The following is a 12,059-nucleotide window of genomic DNA, read 5'->3' as shown; positions in this document are numbered from 1 at the left end:
AACCAGAGAGCACAGACTCTCCTTGCTACATCGCTTTATTTGATGACTGGAGCTCCCATGCTTTAATAACTAGGTCAAGTTGAAATAACATCCTAGGACACTGGGCCCTGAGCCAGGTGTCAGAGATGTGGGCCACTCGGCATTCAATCACTAACAAAGTGTTCAGAAAAGCAAGAGGATTAAGGGCTACCCACTGGGCACAGACATGTGCCTCTAGCTTGAATCAAATGTAGACATTTTGCCAAGTCCCAGTACTTCTTCAAGGCTCCAGACCAGCAACTGGTGATCCTTTTGATAATAATTTTCATTTCTATTCTAGGAGAACCATCTCACTATAAGGAGACTATAATATTAAGAGCTAGTATTGTGTGCTTACTGTACACCAGGCACTGTTTAATATAAGTGTAAAGTGTTCACTTATTACACTGTTAAGGCAATTTGAAGATTTAATTTCTATTATCTTTATCATCTAGCTTTACAAATGAAGAAACTAGGGCTCAGAAAGTTTAAGTAACTTGTCTAAGGTTACCTGGTAGTACATGGCTGGAGCTGTAACTCAAAGCTAGACTAAAGTTTTCTATATACTACATACCACACTGATTTCTTTAGGTCTCAACCAGGCACTGTGCCAGGCCCTGGAGATGCAAATATACCCAGGAAAAAATTCATTTTCTCCTAGCTGACATGATAGAAGAGGAGACAGATATGTAGAAAGATGTGTTGATATATTTTATTAGCAGCATGAACAAAGTATGATGGAAGAGGTAATTAAATCCTTTAAGTGGTGGAAAATTATAGGAAAGAGGAAAAGTAGCATTTGGGAAAGGCTTCTTGGAAGAGATAGAAAAAGGACAAGGGAGATAGACATAAATGAGAGACAGAGAGGAATTATCACATATAAGTGTGGACAAAATGCTCATTATCTCTCTCTACCCTTGTTTCTTCATTGCTAAAATGGAGATCATAATATCTGTTCCAAGGCTGTTATGAAAAGACTAATTTAGGTGATAAATCTAATGTGTATTACCTCTGTTTAAAACATTCTAATGTGTATTACTCCCTTGCCTTCCACCCTCCCCTCCACGACCCCCCCCCCCAAAAAAAATCCCTTATGTAAAGATAAGATGAGCTCAAAATCCAAATAAAAAAGTTTGGGAGCACTAAAAGGGAAACATAAATGTAAAGCGGTTAGATACTGGAGAGAAGAGCCCAAGGTTATCTAAGAGAGATTTGGATTCTATCTCTGGAAAAGGCCTCCTCTTGCTTCACCATCAAAACACATTCCCAAGAGTAGAAATAGTCACCCAGGTGGCCTCTCATTCACCTGACATGAGCCTACTGCATTTTCTGCACACAGCTACACTAAGCTCATAGCCTCGGCAGCTCCTAGTATGAAACAGAGTATCCCTCAATCTCTACCTCTGAAGATTGGGGACAGTCCTTCCCAGTCACTCTTCAGCTTTAGGGGGGTCGGTTGGTCTCAGGGACAGCTGACAGCCTTATTTAGCCAACCAGCTGCTCTGTGATACACAATGTCCCGAATGCTCAAAGTCTGGTGGATGATTCTTTTGTATCCATATAAGCAGCAGTTGGAGGAGAATCCATCAGTCCCTTTGGTAGCCTCAGGGTGTCAAGGCTGCCATTCAAATCATTACCACCATAATTATTAACCATTATTTTAGTGAGATATCTGCTAGGCAACTGTTTTTCTTTTTTTCTAATCATTAAAAAACAAATTTCACTGGAACAATGCTTGCCTCAAGTCACATCAACACATTTATTAAACCCCTTCTGTTTTCACAGTTCGATAGGAAGTCTTGGAGGAAATACTTAAAATATTCTCTGAAAGAATCGATAATGCTGTGCACAAGAGGTCCAGACCAAAAAAAATAATAATAATAATTATAGAAAAAAGTTACACACGTATACAATATACTGCTACAGTGGCGGGGGGCGGGGGTGGCAATTGTTATTTCCTGGATTTTATTACAACAGGGATGGGGTGCAATGGAAGAGACATCACGGGTAGAGGATTTGGAGAAGCAGAATACTGTGGTGAGAAACTGCTTTCCTTTCCGGCGGATAAGAGAAAAACAACCAAGGGGAGCAGACATATATGCACCCCATTAAGGTAGCCACCGGAGCCGGACTCTTTAAGGAGTTAGTTCACCATTTAGGGTTAAGTGTTACCTGTAGTTGTAAAAGGGCTTTCGCTTCAGGACGAAGGATGATGATTCAATGACACAGTCAAAGGCCTTGTCCACATTTTGAACCCATTTTTCAAGCACGCTAACCCCGAACGGTGTAGCGGGCTGCAGGAGTTGGGGGTCACTCACCAGGCTCAATTGAGGATCCTGGGAAGGGACGTCTTGAGTGTGTCAGCCAACGTTTACAACCGTGCCTGACTGAACCTGGGGGCTTGGCGTCAACCACACCTAAAGATGTTTACCACCACGAAGGAAGGTGCTGGAGGAACCCTGTTCAGAGGAGAAACACACTAAAGAACAAGGCGAGAAAGCGCGAGGGGAGCCCACAACCGCACCGGAAACAAAAGCTTGTGGGGCAGGTGGACCGAAGAGGCGCCCAAGAGGGCGAGCGGGACCGCGCCGCAGACAGGCCCGCCCCCTCGCCCAACACTCAGAGAGGCGCCCCGGGCTCCCAGACTGTCGGGAAGCGTAGCGACGCCCCTACGCGAGTGCGCTCGCGTTGAGGGGTGGGGGGGCCGAGGCGGCAATTAGGGGGCGCAGGCACAGGTTCAGGCGAGGACGCGGCAGGAGGGGCTCGTGTGGGCGGAGACGCCCAGGTCGGGGGAGCGCAGCGCCAGGCGGCGCTCCTGAAGCGTGACGGTGGGAGTGAGAGCGGAAGAGGACCGTTGCAGGGAGGGCACGGGGACCTGGGTGGTGTGAGAGGCAAGAGAGAACCGCGGAGAGGGCGGGGGCGAGGAGGTCCCGGGTAAACGTAGGAACACACGCTCAGCCTCCTGTGGCGGCTGGCGAATACACCGTGGGGGTGGGGAGTGGAGGGTGGCGGGACGTGACCCGCAAGTCCGGCGCGTGCCATTGCGGGGGAGCGGGATCCAGACCTCGTCGGAGCAGACCGGAGCGCGGACTCGAGGCCGCAAAGCCGAAGGGCTTCGCGTCAACAGCCCCGGCGGCGGGGCGGGGGCGAGTGCGCGTGCGCGTATCGCGCGGCGGGAGAGCGGGAGGGTGGGAGGGGAGCGAGCGGGGGGGGGGGGGGGGGGGCAGGAGCGCGCGTGCGCACGGCCAGGCAGCCTGGGCGGCGGGTCCTGCCAGTGACGGACGGCGGCGGCCGGTCCTGCTTGTGACGGCGGTGGCGGCAGATCCTGCCTGTGACTGTTTCGGTGGCTGCTCCAGACACCTGCGGCAGCGCCGGCGGCGACCCCACGGCGGCCGCGATGTGGCCCCTGGTGGTGCTGCTGCTGCTGGGCTCGGCTTGCTGCGGTGAGTGGACCCTTTTTCCTGGGTCGGCGACTCGTGTCGCGGCGCCCCCGCGGCGCCCCCGCGGGTGTGTGGGCTGCGCCCCGGCTGGCTCGGCGTCGCCCTGGAAAGGGTGGTCCGAGCGCGGGACGCTCGGGCCCTGCACGCTCCTGGTGCGAGCGTAGGAGGGCCCTCGGGTAATCCTGCGCCCCCCTTCCTTCCTTTCCCTCCTCTTCCTTTTCCCTCCTCGGTGGGAGAAGAGTTCTTCTCCTCCCCCCCCCCCCCCCCGTACTACACCTCCAGATGCACACCGAAGAAGGTTCGGAGCCGTGCACCTCGCGCAGAAATTAACTGTGGAAAGGGCGCGATCGGAGGCGAGGGGTGGCAACTGTTGGGGGCCCCCCTCTTTTGCACCCGCTTCCTCCTCTGTGTTTAAACGTATTTGGGGATGAAGGAGGGAGAGTGGGAGGGCCCGGGCCTCTTGCGATAGAAGTGCGCATTTTGGCGAAGTCTGCAAGATGGGATTTCTCCTGTTTGCCCTCCCACTTGAACATAGGAGTTAAGGAAACATAAAGGACACAATTAAATTGCATTTCCAACCCAGCATTTAATAGGAAGAATATTTTGAGTGCTTTTTTTTTTTTTTTTTTAACTCTAGAAATAAGCTACCTGGAAACTCTCGCTACCCACCCCCACGCCCTATTGCCCGTTCCAAGTTTTTCTACTTTATTTGGGCGAACCGTCTTAATAGTAATACAGATTTCGCTTGAAATACGAAGACCGTAACCTTTCTAGAGTCCAAACATATTTGCAGCAGAGTGGGATTTGGTGTCTTTCAACGCCAAAGGCGTTTGGTCCCCCCAGGCTTTTGGAATCCATTATGCTTTTTTTTTTTTTTTTTTTTTTTTAAACGTGTGCTTCCTCTGTAAAAAGTGAGGAATAGGAATTTTTGTGGTTCTCAGGTGCCTGTCATACTTCACATCTGTACAGTCTTCTGTGAACTTTTTGTAAGATTCAGAACTGAATTTGAGTAAAAGTAGGAAGCAATTGTTAAATTGAATTCTAGAATGCTAAATTAATTAGATTTTAAATCGATTATTAGCCTCCTTGTGTCATTTATAAAGGTTTGTGACTTCAAGCCACTTCCATTATGCCTTTAAATCCTTGGTTACCACTTTCCTCAATCTCTGAAACATCCTGGGTTGTTGGAGCTGTTAATGATATCTGTATTATCTAAAGAGTTATTAGATAAGGTAGTATTTTCTTGTTATCATTAGTGGCTTATTGCCATTACTATTACTATACCTAAAATAATACTGCTTTCAGAAACCTGTTGTAGGATGAGAAAGCCTTCATGTTGAACCAAATTACAAATTTGTAATAAAATATCAATAACTCAGACCATTGGCATCAAAGCTAGTCTGAAGAATAAGAAGTGTAAGTCATAGTATTTTAAAAACAGAGGTCCTGTTTTCAAGCAGATCGGAAAGAACTGTTATAATGGTACTTTTGGAGATAGGATTTTTGTTAGGCCATATTTAATAATAGTTAAGATCACATGTAATTGGTACTCATTTACATACAATATAAATATGCTCAAGTCCCCACAGTCACAGAATTCACAATTTATAGTATTTTATTGTAGTTAGTTAATAACCCGGAAAAAAGATAGAGGCATTATACTTTTGAGTTTTGTTGACTATAAAACAAGAAGTGATCGTGTTTGTCATAAGATATAATAGATTTTGTGTGTGTTTAATATGTGGTTTTAAAAAGGACATGTATGAAGATATGTTAACAGTCTCAGAACACGAGTAATTACCAACCAGGGTATTTAAGAGACTGAGTTTAGAATCCAAAATGAGTAAGAAAGTCACGTATTTATAGGTTTATTTGTACTGAAGTTTGATTTTGCTTTCAGTTTCATTTATAGATGACTGTTAATCGAAGGCATTTTTTGAAGACACTACAGTTTCAGTTGACCTTTGTGGTAAAAGAAGTTATCTAAAATGCTCCTTTCATCTACTTTCAGGCAAACTGCCACCCCCCTGTTGGTTTACAAGATGCAGAATGAATTACTAGGCTCCTTCCCTCCCCCCTCCCCATAAGCCCAATTATACTTTTTTTTTTTTTTTTTAAAGCACATCAGCAGTTTCAGTAGTTTTCAGCAACTGGCAAATAAAACTTTACTCAAATAATGGCAGGGACATTGACTGTCTTTTCAGCGGTTGAATGATTTTTCTTTGTTCAAAGTGAGTTTTTAAAATCAACGGTACACTGATTAAAAAACATTTTTATTATCTACGTCTGGTAGTAACGTGTCTTGCTTAAATGAAAATGTTTTCTTTTCTCTTAAAGAATGTATTACTTTTAAACACAAGTTGCCATTTTAAGGAAGTAAATGCCTATTTAAAAGTACTTATTTATGGGGCCTCCCCAGCAGTCTAGAGGCAGTGTGTTAAAGCATTACACTAAATGCCTACCATTAGGACACTTGCTCATGCTGTCATCTGTATTTTGGCAGATGTTTTATCTTTGCCACTGAGCTGTTAATGGAGATTTGAAAGACCAGGTTCTAAAGAAGAAAAATAGGTGTTTTTCCCAAGTTTGATAAATATTCTAAGTCCACAGTAATCACTCATATTATTAAAACCAAGTTTGTGTTCCTTAATGTTCATCTATAGCTATATAGGCATTGTTTTTAATACTTTAATGTTCTTTTTGTGATATAATTTTCCTATAACCATTTCAGCCATATTATAGGTTTTTGCTGTTACCTTTTTATATAAGATAAAAATCTCTATATTTTTATATCTTGTGTCTCACTCAGACTAATATAGTGCACTCTTGGGCTGTCATAAAGCTACTTTTACTTTGTGTCCTGGTGCAGATAGTAGTTCCATGACAAAAGAGCAAAAATAATAGTGTAGGATTGATTTTGTTAAACTCACGTAGTACTAAAGTACATAGAGCACCCAAGAAATTTGATCCTGATATACCTAGACTAAGGACTTTTCCTTGTAGTTACATAGAGTTGAAATGGGAATTATGAGTTCTAAACTCTGAATATTACATTTGCTATCTGTGGAACAGTTATATAAGACTCAGAATCTGGTCAACCCCAGAGTTTGAGATTAAGAGAATAAAAGTGCATATTTGAATACATGTCACACTTACAGTTAAAAGGTAAGGTAAGGCATTTGGCAACTGCAAGGTCTGTCAAAACTCCTTTTTCCATTTTGAGCAAATATGAGCCCATGCTATGCTCTAAGCACTTTGTAAGGCCCTCTTGTGTGTAACAGATAAATTTCAGATCTTTTGCTTCTCAGTAACTTAAAATGTAGTATATAAAGGATAGGAAATTTTGTTTGTTTTTATCTCCTGGTGACATTTAATATATTTTAAGTGCTTGAGAAGCCCATAATTCTGGATGTTACTAACTTGAAACTTTCTCTCCCTTGCAATTCTAGGTTGACCACTTCTGTCCTTATAAGGCCACTTTAAATCTAGTGGGGGATTACTGAACACCTTGTGGACACCCCTACTTTCCTCCAGGCCTTTTTTGGTCTCTGTTGGGGAGAGAGCTGTCTAGATCCTCCTTTTTGACCCTAATTCTAACCCGATTCAGTTTGAGACTCCAGGTCTTCATACCAAGGGCTTGATCTAATGGCAAAAACTGGTAGGATTCACTTTGAGCTGTTATCTTTACTCATGAGCTTTGCTTCATTTACCTTAGTGACTATTAGGCTTCTTACCCCATTCCTGAACATCCATTTCAAGCAGATAATTAACTTCCTACTCTACTGCAAAAAATAGTGATGTGTGGTGTGGACTCGCTCAGCTTCCCTCCCACCATTACTAAACTTATCTGCAATATCTTAAGCGGCCTTCATCTCATTCTCCTCCCTCCCCCAGTTTCAGAAGTATACCCATTCACCTTTCCAAGGAAAGGTTCACCTGTCTACAGCTCTTTCACTTCCACCATCTTGGAGACTTGCCCAGACAGCTTAATTCTTTCATCTTAGATCTCTACCTTTCCATTGGCTTCTTCCACACATGCTCAAGTTTTACCCCTTTTGGTCTTAGATCTTTCATCTTAGATCTCTCCTTCTCCATTGGCTTCTTACACACATGCTTAAGTTTTACCCCCTATTACAAACAAAGAAGAAAAACCAAAAAACCTTGCCCTTGTCCCCTTCTCCAGACTCTTTCTGTTGCTTTCTCTGTCTGCTTTCTTACACTGCCAAATCTATTGAAAAAAATAACTGCTTCTTCCTTCTTCCCACCCATTCACTTCCCAGTGCATGATGTTTGCTCCCACTAGTCTGCTGATATTCGTGTAGATAAAGAAGCTAATAATGTAGTTTTTAATCTAGAGGCTGTCTTTACTCATACCATTTAAGAACTATTTTGTTCATATAAAGACCCTTCTTTGGTGGTCTGCAGTGGTATTCTTTGCTGCTCTCACTTTTTCTCACTTCCTTGATTTGTTCCTCTTTAATGATTTTTCCATAAATCTTGGTGTTCTCCAACATTTTTTTCTCTTCTTCCTGCTGTTTGCTTTGCAAGTACTCTCTGGGCAATCTTGATTATGCTCACAATTTTCACTTACCAGCTGTTATCTTGGTGATTCCCAGGTATTAATAGTTCTGACCTTTCTTCTTAAATCCAGATCCATATGACCTGGGAACTATTGGACATCCTCATTTCATTTTACTGCAGGTAGTTTAATACCTAGCCTATTAAATATTGAAAGAATATTCCCCTGTAAATGTCCAAAACTCTTTTCTCAATAAAATCCACAATCTAATGAGTTACACATACTCTTAGTAAATAACTTTAATTCTTTCCTCTTTCCCCTTGTTTCCCACATCCGACATATGTTGATTATATTAGATTTTTACTGTAATGTTTGGCTTTCTCTCCAGGTGTCAATTACCTGGACTATTGCAGTGGTGATCTCTTAGTGGGCCTTCCTTTCCTATCTCCCTTCCTGCCCTCAGTTTACCCTTCATACTACTGTACTGTTTTTTTATTGCAAGTAAACCTGAGTGTTTTGCTGTTGCTTATATTATCCAGTCCCAGCTCCTCAGAGTGACATGCAGGGAAGCCTTTACAGTATTTCTTTACCATCCCTTGTTCCTAGTGTTCACTTGAATAATCTTCTGCCTCCTGTTACCCACTTTCCTTATTCCTCTGTGCATGTTACATACTCTGCCTGGAAAGCCCTTCCTTTTCTATACCATTCCTACTCCTCCTTCAAGACCTAGCTTAAATACCATCCTCTAGGAAGATCATTACATTCATGTAATTCTTAAGAAACTCTTCCATGCAGTTTGCAACTGACTTGTTCCAGATTGTCCACTAAACTATGTTGCTTCTCAATTCCATAATGAGGTCTATTGAAGTGAGAAGCAGTGGAAGATTCACTGGACATATGAAAGAAGAGTGAATCCTTTTTGCTACAGTGTTTAGATGTTGATTTCTTGCAATTCATACCTTACATTTTTTTACATTCATAGGGAATGTATTGCTTTGTATTTGTTGGACCCTGGATCCATATATAGGATACCAAATGAAGACACTGTCATTGTTTCTCTAACTTCTGAGACTAATGGAGATTTCGGTTAAGGAAAACAGTAATTGCAGGATTCAGTAGTTGAGTGCAGTGACAAAACTTGAACAGGGGGCAGTATGAGCAATAAGGAGGGGATGAATATGACTGAGTAGTGGTAGGGAAGGAGGGGAGGACAGGACTGAACATCTCCATTGTGTTTTAGTAGGAAGAACCAAAATTAGCAGACTATAGCTGCCATTTATTGAACATTTCCTATGTATGCAAAAGCACTGCACTAAGAACCTAATATTTATTATCTCATTAAGTCTTAAAATCTCTATGATGTATACACTGTCACTACACATTTTCTGGATGAGGAGACTGAGGTACAGAGGTTAAAAAACGTGCCAAAGGTTATACAAGTATAAAGTGCTAAGTCTTGAGCCAAGGTCTGACCTCAGAGTGTGTACTCTTACCTGTACACGTTTGCCAGCATGTGCAGAGGTATGGAGATGAGAGGGCATTTGCAGATTCATGGAATTGTAAGAGGTCATTATGATTGGAGCTTAGTTTGGAAATGAGGGAGTACAGGAGGTGGGGCTGGACAGGATCTTGAAGGATCTAGTTTGCATTCGATGATAATGCACTTAGAATTTAGCTTGAAGGGGGCAGGGGGTGTTGTTAAAGTGTATTAGGCAAAAGAGTGCACATTTGCATTTAGAACAGTTATTTTGGGAACTGTGGAAAATACATTGAGGCTAAGATGGGAAAACACTGAGGCTGGAGGTAAGGAGCTAGTCAAGAGGTTACGGCAGTATCTCAAAAGAAAGATGATAAATGTCTAATTCGTACAACAGACATTGGATTGAGGAACCATTAAATAATAGGTTGAGCCTATCAAGAATTTTTCATGGCTAAAGAGAGGGAGAAATCTAGCATGATTCTTACTAGGTCCAGGTCTTGTTGATGAATAGGTAATAGAAAATACTTTGGATGGTGAGTATTTGGGAGGGGGATAGGAAGAGGGTAAATAGGCTTTTGGACATGTTGTCCAAATTTTAAATTAAGTATAGTGCATTCAAGTGGAGGTGCACAGCAGAGTGTTGGCTTTCCAGGTCTGCAGTTGAGAAAGTTGGGGTTTGGTTAAACAAAAAGTGTGTAGATGTTAAAACTGTGGATTAAGGAGAATGCTGGACCTGGGGCATTGGGAGGAAGGTGGGCAGTGCTGGTTATGAAGTTCTGAGGAACACTGATACTTATTGTGAGTCAAGGAATAGATTTCAGTAAAGAAAGAAAGATGAAGTGCGGTGGACAAAGCAGTAGGAGGAAATTCAGAATCAGGAGCTATCGCAGAGGGCAAGGGACAAAAGCAAGAAAGGAGCTGCCTACTGGCTGAGGAACTATAGAGTAGTCAAGATACAGAGAAAACCATGCACATTCAGTTTTTCACTTGGGATTATTAGGGCTTGGCAAGAACTATTATAGTGAAGAAGAGGTAGAGGCCAGGTGGCAGAGATTTAAGAAGTGAATGGGAGGTGAAGAAATGCATTTAGATTATTTTAGGATGCTAGGGAAGAGATGAATGATTTTTTAAACATTGGCTAATATTTAAGCGTTTTTTAAAGTATTACAAAAAACCCTATGTGAATGGCATAAAGGATGTAGGAGGCTGATAATCAGTTAGGGAAAGTCCTTAGGGAGATGAGTGGGTGTGGAGCCAGAAATGAAAACTAACAGGTGAAGGGATGCAATTCTGAAGAGGAGGAAGGTGAGGGGGTTGTGGATAGTTGGGGTTGTAGGTAAATTTATAAGTGGGAAGTATTGGAAGCTTCTGGCTTCTCATGTGAAGGACTCAGATTAAGAAATAGGGCTCCTGAAGCACCTGGGTGGCTCAATCAGTTGAACATCAGACTTCAGCTCAGGTCATGATCAAGAGGATTGTTATGTTGAGCCCCACCCATGTCAGACTGTGCTGACAGCCAGAGCCTGGAGCCTGCTTCAGATTCTCTGTCTCCCTCTCTCTCTGCCCCTCCCCCCCTCAAAAATAAACAAACATTAAAATTTTTTAAATTAAAAAAAGTAATAGGGTTCCTTTGGAGAGTATATGATAAGCTCCTGCAAAAGAAGAGTGATTTAAGAGTTGTTGCAAAGGACAGAGGCTTTACGTAGCATATATAGAAAGATAAAAGATTGAAGACTTGAGATGGGTGGCATCTATGACAGTCTTCTGTTGTTTCCTTGGTAGCAATGCAAATTTTCTTAGACATCTGTAAGACTGGTTACACTCCTGCCCATGTATAGCACTTTCTTCATACCAAAGGATAGCACTTAGGACCTTGTGTTACAAAAAGTATGTATCATTCTTCCAAGTGAGAATCGAAAGCTTCTAAAAGATAATTCTTGCTTTTTTTTTTCTTTTCTTTTCTCCCCCCCCCCCCCCCCATCATTGTATCCTCTCATCCTATCAAAATATTTCAGGTCAGGTAATTCTCAATAAATGTTTATTGAATTTGTACATTTCTGAGCTAAATTTGTGTGCTGTGACCACCATGTATTGAGCCCTGTCAGCAACACATAATAGCTGTTTTCAGGACTGTGGTATGAGATGGTTTCAGTTGGTGGTCTGTATTTACAGAGGTTGTGAAGTCCAGTATTTTTGGCATTTTATATAAAATAATTTCACCATTTCATTTGTTAATTTATCTGTAGGTCTTGTATCACTGATGGTTATACTTACCTATTCCTATCTGATTTAGACTGCTATAGGCATATCAGAATTTACTTATTCATGTTAATTGCCTATGTGCTTTTATTTGCTCTCTCTATTTTAAATCTTTTCTTCACTTTGATGTTTCATCAGAAAGCAATACACAAAAGAGAGAAAACCCAAATCAGATAATTTTACTAGGTGATAGGTTTTTTGTTTTAATAAATGTTTGTAGGGATGGAGCTAGTAGTTAACAGCTAGTAGAGTGGTATATTTGGACTACTTTTATTTATTAATTAGTACAAGGGTTATTAAAGTTATGGCTTATCCAGGTCAATTTTGCTTTGGATTTTATTGA

The 12,059-nt window shown here is 42.1% G+C and overlaps 1 protein-coding gene and 1 long non-coding RNA gene across 7 annotated transcripts in view; one reads left to right on the top strand and one right to left on the bottom strand.

Moving 5' to 3' along the window:
- LOC128315170 (uncharacterized) overlaps positions 1–3,248 on the bottom strand; it is a 66,314-nt gene extending 63,066 nt beyond the window's left edge. The window contains exon 1 of the long non-coding RNA XR_008297645.1: positions 2,337–3,248. This is a non-coding gene — a long non-coding RNA (uncharacterized LOC128315170). The remainder of the gene's footprint in view (positions 1–2,336) is intronic.
- Positions 3,249–3,271: 23 nt separating this feature from the next.
- The window catches only part of CD47 (CD47 molecule), a 45,981-nt gene continuing 37,193 nt past the window's right edge, over positions 3,272–12,059 (top strand). For all 6 annotated transcript variants that reach the window (XR_003426834.2, XR_003426833.2, XR_003426832.2 and 3 more), the window contains exon 1: positions 3,272–3,461. Coding sequence is in view for 3 of the 6 variants with exons in the window: in XM_027077667.2 (XP_026933468.1) it covers positions 3,416–3,461 (46 nt within the window). In the remaining 3 variants the exon portion in view is untranslated. The remainder of the gene's footprint in view (positions 3,462–12,059) is intronic.

This window comes from Acinonyx jubatus, chromosome C2 (assembly GCF_027475565.1).
Source record: "Acinonyx jubatus isolate Ajub_Pintada_27869175 chromosome C2, VMU_Ajub_asm_v1.0, whole genome shotgun sequence".
Classification (NCBI taxonomy): domain Eukaryota; kingdom Metazoa; phylum Chordata; class Mammalia; order Carnivora; family Felidae; genus Acinonyx; species Acinonyx jubatus.
Note: the sequence above shows the minus strand (reverse complement) of the source record. Positions and strands in the feature narration are given on the sequence as shown.